This window comes from Megalops cyprinoides, chromosome 16 (genome assembly GCF_013368585.1).
Source record: "Megalops cyprinoides isolate fMegCyp1 chromosome 16, fMegCyp1.pri, whole genome shotgun sequence".
NCBI lineage: Eukaryota > Metazoa > Chordata > Actinopteri > Elopiformes > Megalopidae > Megalops > Megalops cyprinoides.
In genome coordinates this window covers 4,475,776-4,494,360 of record NC_050598.1, presented here as the reverse complement: position 1 = coordinate 4,494,360, position 18,585 = coordinate 4,475,776, and the positions used below count along the sequence as shown (strand labels likewise).

The 18,585-nt window shown below is 42.0% G+C and overlaps 1 protein-coding gene across 1 annotated transcript; it reads right to left on the bottom strand.

Annotated features, from left to right (window-relative positions):
- Positions 1–3,753: 3,753 nt before the first annotated feature.
- asgrl2 (asialoglycoprotein receptor-like 2) lies at positions 3,754–13,969 on the bottom strand. The gene is made up of 9 exons (XM_036548858.1): positions 13,851–13,969; positions 11,378–11,495; positions 11,011–11,130; positions 9,349–9,450; positions 7,613–7,684; positions 7,404–7,487; positions 6,966–7,117; positions 4,505–4,614; positions 3,754–4,074 (listed from the first exon to the last, which is right to left on the bottom strand). The coding sequence occupies exons 2-9, from the start codon at positions 11,484–11,486 to the stop codon at positions 3,915–3,917; spliced, it is 909 nt and encodes a 302-aa protein (XP_036404751.1). The 5' UTR covers positions 11,487–11,495; positions 13,851–13,969; the 3' UTR covers positions 3,754–3,914.
- Between the last annotated feature and the right edge of the window lie 4,616 nt (positions 13,970–18,585).

Below are 18,585 nucleotides of genomic sequence, written 5' to 3'. Positions count from 1 at the left end.
ATTTCAGACCGCAGCAGAAAGATTCAAAGAGGGTTCTCGAAAGATCCGCTGTGCTTGAGCTTCAGAAATGCTAGGGAAAATGTAGCTTGTGTGGACGCTACCGCACTACTTGATCAATAAAAGAGCTTTGCTACTGAGCGACATTACCACCATGCTACTGAGAAATATAGTTAAACTAGTAATGCCGCTACTTGTAGCGATGCTACTGCCCAACACTGAGTAGGGCGTAGGCATAGAAAGGGGTGCACAAATCCAAGAAGGGCGGCATCTCCAGAGATCACGGTGACCAACCATTTCATGCCAGTGCAGGACAAGTTGGCCCACGATCCTGAGAGTGGGAGGACTGATGAGTCCCAGGGCACCCAGGCGGCCTCACCCTCCAAGAAAAGGGAGTTAGTGATAGTGGGGGACTCAATCATTAGAGGGGTAGATAGCATAGCATGGTCTGTTGCCTGCCTGGTGCCCAGGTTGGAGACCTCCTGGAGAGTGCGGACAAGTTCCTGGCCAGAGCAGGGGAGGATCCAGTGGTCATGGTCCATGTTGGAGCCAATGAGATAGGAAGGGGTAGGTTCGGGTTATGCAAGAAAAATTTATTGAGCTAGCGGGGAAGATTAGAAGCAGAACCTCCACGGTAGTCTTCTCTGGAATTATACCAGTACCACGTGCAAGTAAAGGGAAGCAAGCCTTTATATGGAGGTTTAACACGTGGCTACAAACCTGGTGTAGAAAAGAGGGGTACAGGTTTATGGGGCACCGGGACTCCTTTTGGAACAGGGGTGACCTGTACAAGCGGGACGAGTTACACCTGAACCGGAGGGGTACAGCTGCACTGGGCCAGCGTATGCTTAGGGTAGCAGAGGGTTATTTAAACTAGGGTCTGGGGGGCGCAGGGAGTTTATACAGTCAGATGGGTAGGGACAGACAGACTGCCGGAATAGAACACACCATGGCTAAATATTTTATTAGTAGTGAGGGAACCATGATTGTAAAGCAGTCAGAGCAGCACTGTAATAGAGGTGGTTCTGAGCCGCTGGGGGGAGAGGAGAAGGACAGGGAATGCACATGTGGTACCCTGAAATTCCTCTGTTTAAATGCTAGAAGCATAAAAAATAAAATTTTGGACAAGCTGCTAAGAAAAGATAGAATCAATAGAAGAGGAGGAGGTATAGCTCTTTATGTAAATGATAATCTTAATATTCAGGAAATTCCAGGAATGGAGCCCCTTGGTGTTAGTGAAGACATATGGATTAAAATACTGGGGGAAAATGAAAAGGGTCTGAATGTTGGAGTATGTTATAGGCCACCAGCCTCAGACAGCAGTGTCAACAGTATGCTCTTTGATAACATTAAACTAGCATGTCAGGAGATTGAGACAATAGTAATGGGGGACTTCAATTACCCTTCAATTAATTGGGAAGCTGTGTCAGGTCAAGGTAAATGTGAGGAAGAGTTTTTGGATGTTGTAAATGACTGTTTTTTGATACAGTCTGTTATTCAACCTTTACGAGAGAGAACACAATTCTAGATCTGGTTCTGTGTAATAATCCTGATAGAATCGGCAGTACTGAGGTAGGGGAACCACTCAGAACAAGTGACCATAGTGCAGTCACATTTGAAGTTTTTTAGCAAGTTAAGTCTGCACTCTCCAATGCTAGAGTTTTCAAATTTAGACAAGCTGACTTTATTAAGATGTGTGATTATACAAGGAATATAAACTAGGTACCTCTTCTAGATGGTAAAACTGTGAAAGAAATGTGGTGCATATTTAAAATGATTATTCTAGATGTACAACGTAAATTCATTCCACAAGTGAGAAAAGGTTTGAAACAGGTTTGAAACAAAAAAGGTAATTATTTAGAAAATACAAGTTGGAGAGCTCAGAGAGTAATAAGATTGAATACAGTAATATGCGAGCTCAAGTAAAGAAAAAAATAAGGGAAGCTAAAAGGCGTTTTGAAAGACAGATTGCACTAGATGCAAAGAGCAACTCTAAACACTTTTTTTCAATATTACAGTTGAAAAAGGATAGTTAAGGATGAAATAAAAGGTATAAAAAATAAGGATGGAGTTATGGTTTATGATAACAAAGCTATTGCTGATACACTAAACAGTTACTTTGTGGAGAGTTTCACTAGTGAAGTGTTTTCACTTATGCTTTCAGGTGCAGTCAGTTCTCAGAGACTTATGGAGGAAATTGATTTAAATGATGCACAAGTACTAGATAAACTTCAAAAACCTAAAACAAATAAGGCAGCAGGCTCTGATGGAATATATCCAAGAGTTCTCAGGCGGCAGTGTAGCATAGTGGTTAACCTATGTAAGTCGCTTTGGATAAAAGCGTCTGCTAAATGAATAAATGAATAAATGTAAATGTAAATGTAAACTAGCAAAAGTGGTTTACAATCCCTTAAAACTGGAGAAATACCGGATGACTGGAAACATGGCAGTGTAGTACCTATCTACAAGAAAGGATATTGGACTGATCCAGGAAATTATAGGCCCGTCAGCTTAATTTATATCGCATGCAAAATACTGGAATCCATCATTAGTGATAATTTGGAATTATTCCTGGAGCAAAATGGTGTCTTAAATGATAGCCAACACAGTTTTCGCAGAGGGAGGTTGTGCTTAACAAACCTTCTGGACTTCTTTGAGGAAGCTACAGCATGTCTGGACTCAAACCAAGCTTATGATATTATCTATTTTGGACTTTCAAAAGGAATTTGACAAAGTTCTGCACAAGAGGCTCATATTGAAAATGAAATCTGCAGGAATTACAGGAGCTATCACTGAGTGGGTTTGAAGTTGGTTGTCTAATAGAAAGCAGACTGTAACTGTGGAAGGAATTGTATCAGAGCAGAGTCCTGTACGAAGTGGAGTCCTGCAGGGATCGGTGTTGGGGCCTTTACTATTCCTTATATACATAAATGATCTTGATGCAGAGGTTAGTAGTAAAATAGTAAAATTTGCAGATGATACAAAACTAGGGGGTCTAAGCCAACAGTATAGAATCAACTAAGGTAATACAGGAAGACCTAAACAGCATCCAAAAGTGGGCAGATACCTGGCAGATGACATTCAATTTAGATAAATGTAAAGTCTTATATGTGGGAAATAAGAACCTTAGACAAGACTACTTCATGGTGGGGAAAAAACGTGCTCAATTTTAAAAAGACTTGGGAGTAATAGTTGACCCAAGTTTAACAGGATCTAGGCAGTGTGCTGTAGCAGTAAAAAAGCCCAACAGGATGCTGGGATATATAGGCAAAAGTATTGAGTTTAAATCTAAGGCGGTTATATTGAAATTATACAATGCTTTAGTCAGACCTCACTTGGAATACTGTGTGCAGTTCTGGGCAGCGCACTATAAGAAAGATATTGAGGTTCTTGAAAAAGTTCAAAGAAGGGCAACTAAATTAGTTCCTGGCATGAAATATAAAAGCTACGAGGAAAGACTCAAGTTACTTAACCTATTTAGACTTAGCGAGAGGAGGCTTAGGGGTGATTTAATTGAGGTTTTTAAATTCATAAAAGGAGTCAATAAGGTTAACTACAATACATTTTTTAGGGTGAGTTCAGTCTGTAGAACAAGAGGACATAAATGGAAACTTGTTGAGAGTAAGTTCCGCACTGATATAAGGAAATATTATTTTACACAAAGAGTTATCAATACATGGAATAGGTTGCCAGGTCATGTAGTTAGGGCAGAGACCCTTGCTGTGTTCAAGTCCAGACTTGATGCAGTTTTGGATACTCTTTAATTGAAATGGCGAGCTTAGTTGGGCTGAATGGCCTGTTCTCGTCATAATATGTTCTTAAGTTCTTATTGTCTTTTTTGGCTTAGCTAAGGTAACAAAGTCACAAAACTTCCAGTGTTACAGCTTCATAATTTGTCATAATTTCTTTCCTTTTCCTCAGCCTGATGTCGACTCAACGGGCTTCTCGCAGACAAAGCGGTATTGGCGGGAGCAGTGGTCGTCGTTGAGCCTGCCGTCATCGTGTAGGTGGGCGCAGTCTTCACCTCCCCCCAACCCGTGCGCCGTCCAGTCGTCTGGCTGGCCTGGCTTCCATTGCCTTCATGGGATGCAACACACACACAGACACACAGACACACCCCTCACATATCGCCATTGTAAACGGTAGCCTGGAGAATTCCGCCATCCCCTGCGCTACCCCATTCGAATGTGAACATACTTCCTGTTGTGAGGTTGCACTGTGACTGAACACCAGACTGAAACTGAAGACCTCACATTGCCTAGGCCCCCAAATCTTTATGTAGCCATGACAGATGACAACATTCCAACTCAAATGGCTCTTTGTCACTGCCCAGAAGTGGGTAAATGCAACTTTCCCCTTTGAAAGCATCAGTTACAAGTTGCTCATACCACTTAACTGTGGCACAGCTGTAAATCCTTAGGTAAATACTCAAAGCTGTGTGGCATGGGACAGTGGGCATGGGAGTGGAGGATGAATGTGGTGGATAGTAAAGGGGCGGGACGCTCACCTCCTGTTCATGTAGTACGGTGTCCCGTCCACCCACTCCCACTCGCCAGTCCTCTCATCTGTCAGGCCGATCCAGTAATAAAGTGGCTTTGTCCTCTTTGCTACAAAGTTCTGTTGCAGTGGGGGAGAGGGAGAAAGAGAGAGAGAGTGAGTGAGTGAGAGAGAGACTGACTTTACTTTTTCATTTTGGCAGAAACTTTATACTGTGTACTGTTAGGATTAGGGCTACACACACTCCTCACATACACTTTTTGCTTTGGTTTTTACTTGCCACATCACTCTGCAGCCTCCCTTCTTGGTGAGCATAAAAAGGTGAACCGTTGACCGTAAGAGGAGGGAGGCAAAACTTGACTATCTTTGATTGTGATGGAGACAGTGAGGGTGGTTTTTGGATGCAGTCTGGATAGGGAGACCAGCGTACAGCATTTGCTGTGGTGGCTTACAACAATATTTATGTGTTTGCAAACGATGATCCTTTTAGCCAAGACATCAGTATTGGGGGCCTACTGCAACCATGGCCCTAGGTCGATTGTTTTGTTTTGCCGTTTTGTGCAACTTGGACTACCAAGACAACATTTTTCGAGTCACCTGTTTGCTGTTGGTTTGTTGAAAACACAGTTGGACTGTCACCTTGGTGCTGTCATTTTGAAAAAGAAAAATAAAAAAACAACACAAGCTAAGCTGAACAAACCACTGCTGTGGCCCAGTGAAACTGTGGAACCCACAAGAAAGAGCTGGCTTTAGAGAAAATCCCCAGAGTTGGTACACCACTGGCTGCCTTGGATTGGGAGGTCTGCCTCATGCCACTTTTTGGGTTTGTTTATTGTTTTTTTCCCCACACATTCATACAACATACAATTAGGTTATTCCAGCTATTCCTTTCACAGCCATTCTCAGCAGTTGCTTTTGAGCTCAGGAGTAGTTGGTTGCAACAGTACACAACATAATTTATCAAGGTAACCACAACACAAAAAATACAACATGTAATGGATCTTAAGCATACGTCTGTGAGTAATGTTTATGCTCTTTAAATTAAAGCACCTATTGTGGGCTCAATTTCTGCAAAGCACCTTAATCAATTATGTAGACTGGAACAAATGAAGCTATTTAACAAATGTTTAATGTGGCTACAACATGTGATGGAATACACAATATCAAACTGAATTTTTAAAACTGAAAAAGGTCTTAAAGGCAATGTGTATGCTTGTCTATTATTTGAGAAGATTGACTATCAAGATTGCTCCTAGGTAAGTTTTTTCATTTTTTCTTTTATCCTTAGTTATGTAGAACGCCTGATTTTTTTCATTTTCATGTACTAAATATTATTTTAGACAAACCCCAGCCCAGCAGTTCTCTTATATAACTAACCCTATCCTTTGTCCTGCCACTCTCTCAGTGTGAAAAGTGGACTAAAAGCCATTAACAGTTGCATTTATAGTATACATTGACCCTTTTGAGATTTGAGCAAATCTTATGATCAGTGACAGAGACGATGGCTCATTGCAGAGGGGGGCAAGGACCTGTAGTGGGCCCTTATACAGCCAATAGAGGTTATGCACGTGATGACACGGTAGGCGGAGTCACTGTGGGTTACACCCATTGAGTGGCAGAAAGACTTAGGGCGGAACGGAGAGAAATGCGGATTACGATGAGGTGTGGTATTTCTCGTGGACCATTTTTAAATACCGTGGCTCCGTCAGCACTGACAGTGATGGGAAATAAGACAGCCGGCGATCGCCTAGTTCCTACTTTGGGACTGGAACAGAGGGCGTAATTTTTCTGTTTGTACACTTACACAAGGATACAGGAAAGCGAGTTTTCTGTAACTTTATTGTGTCTCTGCTCATTCAAAATAAATATCGCAGCGAGAAACTTAGCTAGAGGTCGGTCGAAACCATTACGCCCTCAGTCTGACTTTTTATTTTTTTGCAGCAATCAAGACACACAAACAAACTTTATTCAAAATATTAAACTAAACAACAAAAATGCATGTTCAGGCAGATTTGGGTCAAGGTGGGCCCCTTTGTTACTGGGCAGAACCGTGGGCCCGGAGCAGCCGCACTGCTTATGATGCAAGATTTGTACATAGTGCATGTTTATATTCCACTACACCACACTACTGCCCTGCTCCTTACCACTACACTTTATTGCTGCTTTGCTTCTTACCACTACACCATACACTGCTGTCCTGCTCCTTACCACTACACCACATTGCTGCCATGCTCCTTACCACTACACCACACTGCTGTTCCTTACCGCTACACCACACTGCTGCTCCTCACCACTACACCACACTAGTGCCCTGTTCCTTACCATTACACCACACTGCTGCTCCTCACCACTACACCACAATGCTGCTCCTTACCACTACACCACACTGCTGCTCCTTATTATTATACCACACTGCTTTTCCTTACCACTACACTGCACTGTAGCTCATTATGTAGCAGTCTGTTACTCACCCACTTGGCGTCGTCCTTCATGATGACCAATGAGGCACCAAAGCTGCTGCAGTGGTCACGGGCCGACTCCCAGGCCATGCCTTCATCCGAAAAGAAGAAGCAGGCGGAAGAGTACCACACCCAGTCATGCGGGCAGCAGCCCTCAGTGGTTACTGCAGACAGTGAGGATTGCAGGCAAGCAGTCAGTCAAAGGAAATAGGAAGGAACTAGCCTGCCTAGCAGACAATGACCTGGTAACTGGTCAGACAATAACCTCATAATCATTTAGACAGTAACCTCACAATTGGTTAGACAATGACCCAATAAGGAGTCAGACAGTACAAAGAACCTGATGTGCTCATATTCAGGTTTATGATGATGCTGAGGGCAAGCTGTGGACAATGACAGCAATTACTGACAACAACTTTGGCTGATAGAGTATAACATTCAGGAAGCTACCGTTCTTAATAAATTTCTCCAGGGAACATTTCAGCTCAGAGACGGTCCTCTTCAGAGGTTCCAGTGCATCCATTCCCGTCATGACTGTGGAGGCAGTGGAACAAGCAACATGACAAAAGAGCTTTCCAAATTTGAATGCTGATCCCACAGCTGGAGGAACCAACATAAAAGTGAATCTGTGTTCAGAGGGAACATAAAGGAGTATGCACCTGAGGTCAGCACACGTTCAGTGTTTTTCAGAGAGGTTTTCACTGCATTGATTTCTCTGTTGAGATTGTCACCTACGGAGAAGAAGAAGGCTATTCATGAAGTCTTTGACTGCTTTTCAGACAGGCTGATACTAACTCTCTGACAAACTGGTTAACAGTCCAGTACAGAGACACAAACAAACACACACATACATGCTGATATGCTCTATAAAGATAAATGTCAGGTGTTAGCAAGTAATCCTAGCTAGCTAAATATTACATAACTAGCTAGCTATACAGCTAGACTACTCTATAGATAAATAGATAGCTTTTCCGCTATAAAAGCTGCCACATACATGCTTCTGCAACTAGCAAACTTGTCTAGCCAGGTAGCTACTTTATATCCATTAGTAGACACATTAATAGGAAACATTATGCTGCTTGATTGATGAAAAAGTGTATGTCATATACATTTAACAATCCATGTGATACCTAGTGCCAGCTCTCTTTCTGTCATGGATGTTTCTGCATGTTTAAAGAACTGGCCACAGAAGAGTGGCTTGAGCTAAATAACGCAACTGATAACACAAAGAGAGACTAGCTTCTGGTTTCATCCCCTTGCTGCAAAGTCAGCACTTATGTAGGCTTTTTTAACAGGAACAGCTGAGTATTCGACAAGCCCCTCCCCCTTGCTCAGTGAATTTGAGAATAGAGAATGCGAAGTTGACATCACGCCATGTTGAATTTTGTTTACATGCCATCTTGTGAGGATCCCGCTGCCTTTTTGTTTGTGAGTTGGAGGCTGTGTTTTGATTTTCTGTCGTGATTCTGAAAAATGTCGCCATGGTAGGTCAGTGCTGCTGCATCAAGAACTGCCATAGTAGGTCACACCATCGTTCAGGGGAAAAACTGGACAATGGAATATGTTTTTTCGCCTTTCCTACGTGGAAAAAATGAAGGGAAGCATGTTGAGGAGGTGACGAGATGATGCCAGATGGCATGGGAAGCTGCAGTAAGAAGGAGGTCCAAGATTATAGCAAATCTTTTTATTAATAATGTGACTGATCAAACCCACTGCCTATGACTCAATAAAGCAATCACATTGCTGAATGTTTTTGAAAGTTTTGTATTTTGTTTGGTTTAATAATTGGGCCAAAAAGAGGAGTGCCACCTTACATGACTGTGCTCTTGCAGTTTACCAGCTTGTGAATTAGCAGATCTTGCACCCAGCCACTGCAAAACCTCATGAGCTTCTAGGGATTTTTTACTTTTAAACTCACACAAAGTGTATGCACTCAGTCCAAAAATTAGATAATTTATAGTGTCCAGGTATGTGAGTGGAGGTAGTGCATCAGGGTCTGTAATCCAGTCTTGGGCTCCCAAGTCATATGGATCTATGTTATTTATCGTTGTTAGTTTGTCCAAATACCGTTGCTTGGCATTATGATTTAATTTCTCCCGGTAGGGTCCGTTTTCTTTCTCTTTCCCCTTCTCCATATCTTCCCTTCTCCATCAGATCTGAACAATTTAAACAACTTTTTAGTGAAACAAAACAAAAGGTATGCAGGTAACCACCGTAACAGGCACAGGTAAACAGAGCGTGTTCCTCACAAGATGGCGCCCCCGTCCCAACATGCAACACGGTGTGACATATCTTCACATTCTCTAAGTCTCTGTGTTCACCGGCTGCCTCCTAGCTGATGATCTCTGACCAGTTGCTTGGCAACAGGCAGGGCTGACGCAAAGGGCTGACTCACTGTGTTTGGTGTCCGCCATCTTGGAAGTGATGGAAGCCACAGAGGCACTGAGGTTGGCCACTGTCTTTTCCAGGGCTGTGAACTTCCTGTCCACCTTCACGTCTGCAGAGGAGAATCAGATGATCGACCCAGCATTCAAAAGCACTGCTAGTGCTGAGGTGAAAACAGTGTTATAGGCCAAGGAGTACCCTAGTGCCTCAAAAACCTATGATTAGTAGGTATGAATCCAGCAGTCACACCTCCCTAAAGGCTGGAATGATGGCGACAGTCCTCCACCGATCAGCACTGCACTCCAAAGGCTTAATAACAATAAACAGAAAGGAGGGCTAGGCCATTGCAACAGTTCACAAGCTGAATTAAAAAAAAAAAATTTAAAAATGTTAAAAGAGAATAACATAAATATGAGTAATATATATACAGTGCACATGAGTTGACAATTGAATTTGAAATTGGAGTTGACAATTGAAAAGTTGAAAATTTTACAAACATTAACAAACAGAAAAACTAAAATGTTATAATGTAATGTTAAACTTAGCATTTCAGATGCAGAACACCATTAAAGAATTTGGTAATAGACAGGGTGTGGAGGAAATTAGGGGGAGACACCATGGCAGATAAATGTTACAGAACAGAAACTTCAGCCAGGTTTTAGGCGTGAAAGGTACTGCAGCCCCTCGTAGCGGCTGGCAATGGGCTCCAGTGGATTACTGCTGCTCTTTGAGTATCTGGGTAAAGTCCGATGCCAAAAAGTATGTAAGCAAGAGTGTAACAAAGGGCGAGAGCAGTCACCCCACCCGGCCTCGAACCCAGGTCTACGGGGTACCAAACATACGACTTTGACCACGACGCCAAAGAGCCAGGCTCGTTGGTATGGCAGTCAGAGCGCATACTCAACTGTAGTGACGGCACTCCGTCACACTGCCCTCCCCTTCGGGAAGCGCACCCATGCGCTTCACACACCATGGCATCCCTCACGCATTCTCTTGCTGTACTTCTCCCATCCCAGGCTGCCCCACTCACCAGTGCTGCACCCATCTCTGGGGTCCCTCACACTGTGCTTCACCCATCTCTGGGGTCCCTCACACACCGGGGTCAACTGAACCTGGGGGTCTCTCATACGGCTCACACACAGGGCACGCCTCCAATGGCCTCGCGGCAAGCCATCCCACTCTCACACCATTTGTAGCAAAGAGCAAGAGCAGTCACCCCACCCGGCCTCGACCCCAGGTCTACAGGGTACCAAACATGCGACTTTGACCATGACGCCAAAGAGCCTGGCTCGTTGGTATGGCAGTCAGAGCGCATACTCAACCGTGGTGACGGCACTCCGTCACAAAGAGAAACAGCTTAAAGCTATGTGGTGTGGAGTTGTGGAGGCTGAGTTTAGATTAGGAAGAGGTCAAACATGGCCAGGAGGAGAGGAACTTTGCAACTGTGCAAAACTAGCCATACTTGTCTGTCAAATGTTTTGTTCGGTGATGTATTAGTGCCCCCACCACCTCAGCAGAAAAACAGTCTAAAGGGTTGCATCGGCCTCTGCCTTCATTGCCTACTGAAATTGCCCAGAGAGGAGATTTGTGTTGTAACACGGCAGCTCATAGCATTCTAAGCTAGCATCTCCCTGTGTGTGTGTCTCTCTGTGCTCTCGATCAGTGCACTTACTGCTGACGGACACGGTGATGATGAGGGCGAGCAGGAGAATGGCTGAAACCGTCAGGACAGCGCACAGTTGCCACATGGGTCGACCAGCAGGGGGAGCCACTCCAAGCCTGGGCATTGATTCTGAAACACACGCAGGCACATACACATATGCACAGAAACACCCACGCATAAACATGGACAGGAAGGCACAACACATGCACACACAAACATGCATACACAAACACGTACAAATACTCCTTAGAGTCACTGTAATGGTTCGTCCATAGCAACGACCCCAAAGCCCCTTTTTCATACACAGCCAGCACTCTCTGCACCCTTCTGTATCCTCATCTGCAACCCCTCCCACCGAGAACCCCGCTGCTCCAACCTTTTCTCCAGAAGGCCCTCTCTTCGTTGGGATCCATGTTTTCAAAGTCGTCCTGATACTCTTTGTAGGCGATGTCAGTGCCTTTAGCTGCGTCCCCCGCCTCCTTCATTGGCACCCGCTGAAACGTGGGACAGAGATGCTTATCTGAGGGTGGCGGACTGCGGTTGAGCAGCAAGGCTTTACACAATTGAGGTCTCCGACCAGTTGTGAATGGGCTGTGACCCCTGTGAGTTCTCCTTTATGTACAGAGTGCTCCTTGTGGGAGGGAGGGAGATTCCCTCTGATGACTCAGCTGATATCCTCTCATGCACGGGTCATGAGTGAGAGGACTTGGTCATGTTGTTACATTTCCTATTGAATCGTATCTGGGTTGCTTTCCATGCGGGTGACATGCACATATCCACACACACCGTACATGTATTGTCTCACGTTTACTTCCTCACCGAGGGCGTCACTCAGAGGACCTATGCATAGTCATATGTAGTTGAACGTTGTATCTGGCCAGCAAGACCATGCCATGAAATGTTAAAAACACACCTCTGTGTGTCTCTCAATTCTGGGACGGTTCATTTGTGATGGCTGGAATACTCAGTTAACAGTTATGCCTCGACACATGAATCGGATGCCACATGGGAATTTGAGGCTAAATAATGACTCCTTATCCCAGTATCTGGGGGACATGACTGAAGCCTCTCCAAGCTGGGCAATTGTGCAGAAGGGGGAGGAGTTACGTGGCAACAGTGAGGGCAATGCGGGACACCATCAATAGCAAAGGAATTAATTGACCGCAGTGGAATTATATATGTTTGTAAACCCTGCTGACATGGCCGAGTACTGTGGAACACATGTTAGCATCATTCACTTTTTCTGTATCTGTGTTATACCTGGTAAAGGCTGTTTAGGCCAATGCAGCTGCCGTGAATTCCTCTTTAACTCTTACTTGACACCACCACATAAGGTGAGAGTTCATATCCATATGCGAACGCGAGGTGCAGTACTGGGCATTGCCTTAAGTGGCAGTGGTTCAACAAGCTGAGGTTTGTCCAAAGAGAAACCTCCATCTTCCTATCTAGAAAACTTAGGCAACACTGGTAACTTGTTACCAGAGGAGAAAAATGAAAAAATTACAGCATATAAAGCTCCCAGTCAAAATGTTCAATATTGTAGGGATCACAAATTGGGCCAGGCCAACATTGCAGGTGAGAGCATGTCGTAGGACCCATCAGACAGGGTGACAGGGTAATCACTTGACACCTGTACATTGTATTGTGCTGTTCCTCTAACATAAACAGTGATAGGCAATGTTTTTTTCAGTGCAATGTACTGCTGTTACTGTCATAGAGGAAGTGAAACGTCCCGGTTGTTTCCCAGAAGCAGAAACTGTGGAATCAGCATTTGAAGGAATATCTTAATGTACCAATTGTACTAGCAACATTCACAGATATCACAGTCACTGCCTTTTTTCTGAATTTATTCAGTGGTTGTAACATATTTTACTGTAAATTAAACTTAATTTACAATAAATCACTACATTGAATTAAAGAATCGTTTCCTATACATGTTACAGGAAATACATTCCCTCCTGATGGTTTTGCGGTGTGTTTTTGCATCATGGTTTCATTGCAAGGGGTGATTTAGGCACACAGGTCTTACTTTACTTTTATTGTTTTAAACTTAACTCAGGGCCATTTACCAAAACATTATGATTTGGTAATATGGAGGTGAAACCAGGTTATAACACAAAAACGCAGAGCAGAAACATTATCTATTTTTGTATTTTAATAAGACATTAATTAGATGTTAATTCACAATAAGATGTTGTTAACATCTTGCTTAAAACTCCTGTACATGCAGGGATGTTACTCAACTTTCAGGTTCTTGTTCTACTTAAAAAAGTGAAATTTTACATGACATGAATGATTCCTTGCAAAAAAGGGAAGTGTGTACAGATAAACACACTATGTGATGCACACACACTTCCCGCAAACTTATGTGGAACTGAGTGTCCACTCAGGAAAGACGCCAACGAAGAATTAAATGAATGATCAGTGATATTAATTTAAAATTTACTGGTATCATCTCTTTAAATACATACTTTTTAAGCAGTAGGTTTTCTTGATGATATTGCCCCCCAAATTTAACACCAATAACGATGGGGCCAAAGAACTCCACTTTGGCTGTGGTGAAAAGATATGAACAAGGTAATACTACCTTTAATGGTATCGTTTTTTACCCTGAGCGCATGCTAATGTTCTCGCAATATTTTTCATAATGTGATGTATATGCGTGTTGCTACAAAGTTCAGATAGGCTGGTCAGAACTATCACACCTTTAGCTTAAACAGGGAGGAAGCAGGTGTTGCCCCCCTTAAAAAGTAAAGATAGTCATTTAACAAAGTCTGAAATTAGTGATTTTTGCCTCTATATAAATACACTCCTAATTTTTAAAAATCACCCACAATTCCCCAGTTTACCTGGTCAGATGCAGAGGATCAGTCAATGCTTGTTGTGGAGCTTAAAGAAGATCTACTCAATGGTAAAATTCAGACATGTGGTGCTCATACAGCAGCAGTGTCTGAGCTCACCTCTGGTGACAGGGGGAACAATCATGATTCCGGCTGCCCTTTGAGCCTCAAACATGAGCCTTGTTTACTTGTATGGTAAAGTCAACAGGACAAGAGTTAATATGTGTGTGTTTCCTGTTGTTTTTTTGGAAAAATTTCTATTATTTCTGGGACATGCCAATACAGCAGTCTCATCCTCTTATGTCAGTTACCAATGTGAGAAAACTCAGCTGGTGTTGCTGATATTAGAGATGGGACTTAAGCATTGCTGAAGCATATTAGACATTGCGCATGAAACTGTCATGTAAAGCAACATGCATTTCCAAGACAATTTAACTGTTATTCATCATTTCGGCTCTTCTCTGAGAATAAAATTGATACGGGCTCTGACTGCCATAATCGTGTATGTATATGCATATATCTTACATTGGATTTTAATTTATTCTTGGACGTGGACTTTGATCATCTGTCACATGCGCAGATTACAGAGCATCGCCAATCAAACCCAGGGCATTATCTCTCCAGTGATTGATTTGTCTGTCTGAACAAAATAGTGACTCTAATACCACTAAACTGCTCACACTGTATTCTTAGTAGCTTGATCATGATTAGTTTGAACAACTGTCTCTTGTTTTCAGTAGGTACAGTTACAGCTGGTGACTATGGGAAAAGTCTACTCATTTTGGATTGCATTTATTGAACACACTGTGGCTGTAATAGATCCTCCTCACAAACAAGTTGATTGCAGAGGAGTTGTGAATCAAATAGATAGTTTTAGTTCACTGCGGTCTCCAAAAAAAATCTCAAGGTTTTGCAGGTATTACAGATTTTTCACACACACACACACACACACACACACACACACACACACACACACACACGCACACACACACACACACACACACACACACACACACACACATACACAAAGCTCATCTCATGAGCTTCAACAATCCAATCAGGGAATGGTGTTGATCTGTAATGTGCAAATGAAGCCTTTCTGCAGTGTATAGTCTTGTATTTCTTTTTCCTCCTGTCACTCAGGAAAAATGGCTGTAAAACTGGTGGTTTATCAGTTACTGAAATTGAGCAGGAAAGTAAATGCTTCATACAAACTACATGCTGCCGATTGCACACTTAATGGCACTTTAACAGTTAATTGAAATTCAGATTTTAAAAAATGTTTAAGAAGGGTAATACAAAGGTCCCAAACTTCTTCACAAGGAGATTTGTCACATTATGCTTTCTGCCATTTTTTTTTTTTGCAAAACTAATTCTGGATAGTTGGGCTTATTGGCGCAAAAAATTTATATGTGTAATCCAGTACACATCTTTATATCAATTATATTATATAATATTGGAGCCTTGGTGAGAAAAATAATTGTAATCACTGTACCCCACTGTGACAACAAATGGGTTTCTATGTTCTGAGCTGGTTTTACATCCACAGGCCTTGTCAAAATAGGTAATTTCAGTCACAACCTGGATTTCAAGAACCTGGAACTCAATCCAAAGCATTCATCCAAATCTACAAAGACATGGTTAACTGAGTGCAAAATATGCACAGACATTGCATGCATAAAAATACCAAAACTTTACAAAACTTGAATTGAAAATCTTGGTCTACTCCATGTCAGCAGAAAATTTCCAAAGTATTTGGCTTTGTGGGTGTGAATAAATGTAACTGTTATGTAACACTATTTGTGAACAATATGACTTCACTAATGCTACTAAGACTTAAGGATAATTTTTATCATTATTTTTAAGCAGGGAAAATCATCCAGTTTGTACAATTTTTATTATATGTCATGTTTTTTTCCTCTTGTTCAAGGGCATTCACAGTTCAGGATTACAATGCATTATATTCATTTTTTGTGAAAAGCAATCCACTTTATGCCTTATTCAAGTTGAGTAAATAATAATAAACTATGTTGTGTACAGAAGATTACTTGGTTATGTCCTGTGTCTTTGTCTGCACATGTGCATGTATTGTATGCATTACTGTAAGGATGGAGGAGAGAATCAGAGAGAGGGAATGAAAGACAGAATGAAATATTCCTGTACTCCCTCAAGATTTTTTGGTCCTGAGTTTTTCATTTTCAATTATTCCACTACTTTGCAAAAAACAGATGTCACAGCTATGATGTGGTAACTTAATTTGCCACTGTCTGGTTTATGTTCAATATGGAGTTTTGTGACAGTTTTACAACAACAGACAACCTGGCAATCAGTTCCCAGACCTGCTGGGCCACCTGCTGTGTGGTTCATTGAGCCAAATTCTCGGCTCTCCCATGCCCCTCTTCCAGCAGTGGGCTGCGGCATGCACAAGCAATTTCAATGTGAGAGAGAACCATGGAAATTAAGGACTACGGTTCTGAACAGTTATTTTTAGAATGTTCACTTAGCATTGTTGTGACTAACATTTTGTCACCCCCATGTTAAGTCTATGGGCATTTCATCTCAGTTTCTTCAGAATTGTAAATGTTAATTCAAACTCTGTACATTACATGAAAACATGAGTTAGAAAAGGCACAAGACACCCTAAATGCATTGTGAGTGAGAAAGGAGTATCTTAACAATTTAATGTATAATATGGATAGTGTAAAATTGTTGTAGTAATTGCAGTTTTGAACATGCGAAATTTCACTTGTTTTGTCACTGTATCTACTCGTTAGCTAGTTAGCTTTAATACCATACCTAATAGCCTACTAGCTAGCTGAATAGCTAATCCAGTGCAGCCAAACTATATAAAATAGCTGGCTAGCGATCAATATTAGCTTAAATAATGAAAAAGAGAACTTACTTCAAGATACTTCCTCGGGTTAGAGGTTGACTCTTTTGAAGCAGAGGGCAGTTTGGTTGCTGGCAAACACAGCTTGCTTTGTACTGTTATGTTGCAACCTTTGCCACATTTGAAAGTAAAATGGTCCCGGTATTTCCATGACATAAAGCGTTGCGCTGGTTGATTTCTGTCTCACTCTCCTTTCTACTGTCTTGTGAGTCAGGCAGGCTGTGCGGTTTTTTCTTCTTTTTTTGTGAGGGGCATATGGGAGATACACCCTGGAGTTGCCTATCATTGGATAGATTTTTCGACTGAATAAACATTAAATAGAAAAATAAATAAATAAATAAAATTAAATGAAAAAAATCCAATGTAATCCCTCAGTAATCTAAATATTTTTAAAATGTACTGTAATTTGATTGCCATCAATTTACAGATTGTGTTGTCTTGTTGTAAGGATGACATAGTAAGACTGTGAGCCCCATAGGCAGTGTGCGAAATACCCGGTTGCAATCGGGGGGGGGGGGGGGGGGGGGGGTCCCCCCTACCCATACCTGCCAACATTTAGCTTTCAAAATATGAGAGGATTTTTCCGGGGGGGTGGGGAGCGCGTTGTGGATAGTAAATAAGTAAGTATTTGAAAAAATATGTACTTAGTGCCTGACAGAAATAAATGTCATTGTTTTACTGTCATTGTTTGTCACTGAATCATTGGATGAAGAATGTGCTTTATTTTATGAAAATTTTGACCACAACTTTTGAATCATTGCAATGAAAAGCAAATACATTATTTTGTGTTTATTTTTCATACAAAGTGAGATGTAATGTCAGCCCTATGTTGGAGACAATACAGAAGTTTGCCGTGATTTCATTACATGACACAGGGTAACTAGTTGTGAAAATGGGTGAAGAAATTAGAAAAGATAGGCCTATTACTTTGCAGAAGTTTGATCTGTCTTCATAACGTGATTACTTCAGTATGTACAAATATGTGACTAGCATCATTACAAAGCTCCGGTTCTGCTCTTTCTTGTGATATGTGTTGTTCCATATCTATGCAATGACGAGTTCATGAGTAATTAAAACAAGAGTAATGGGTGTGGAGATGGACGCAGAGCTGTATGCAGATTGTAACTATGATTAAATTTCATGTAAATTCAAAATTATTTTTCTCGTCAACGCTTTGTCGCATAGAGAAGCAACTAGCATATTTAGCAATGAATACTTTGTGAGCAATTCAACCAAGCAGAACAGATGTGAATTTGGACGTAGGCTGTGTCTGTTGGACTTTAACGGTTAAAAGACATTTTTAGTGACAATTGCAAAGATTTTTCCAGAGACCCCCCTGCTGCTGAGGCTTTCAGGGGGTCTCGGGTGTCAATCAGGGAGTCTCGGACCCCCCGAGAACCCCCGTATTTTGCACCCTGCCCTCAAAATGTTGATTGGCTGAGAAGGATCATCTAAAATTACAAAATCAAAAAAATACAGCATAATGATGCAATAGTGACAAAATAAAGACCCGCTGTTTACAAGGAGTAGTGTACAAAGAGTCACATGCTTGGCTTTATAGGGCAGTAAAACTGACCACCCAGCTTGTAATGGTAAACAAACACTGCTGTTGCATGCAGGGGAGGGTAATTGCCCGGTGGACACCAGCTGTAACAGAATACAACTGCGTCCCGTTAGCTAGACACAATTTATTTTGACATACCAGTTTGCTGTCCAAAGGTGTTTACTCAGTAAATGCAAATTCAGAGATTTCACACACAGCTGAAGCTCTCCAGTTATAAATTGCACAAAATGACATAATCTCATCTCATCACAACATGTGCTGTCTAACTAACACAATTGCTAGCTATGCTG

What these genes read in the sequence shown, in the direction of transcription:
- asgrl2 (XM_036548858.1), bottom strand. Translation starts at nt 11,486, where the DNA reads ATGAAGGAGGCGGGGGACGCAGCTAAAGGCACTGACATCGCCTACAAA. An exon ending in TGAACGTGTGCTGACCTCAG is followed by an intron (nt 7,488 to 7,612) that starts GTGCATACTCCT and finishes CTGCCTCCACAG; the next exon opens with TCATGACGGGAATGGATGCA. An exon ending in GGAGAAATTTATTAAGAACG is followed by an intron (nt 7,118 to 7,403) that starts GTAGCTTCCTGA and finishes CACTGTCTGCAG; the next exon opens with TAACCACTGAGGGCTGCTGC.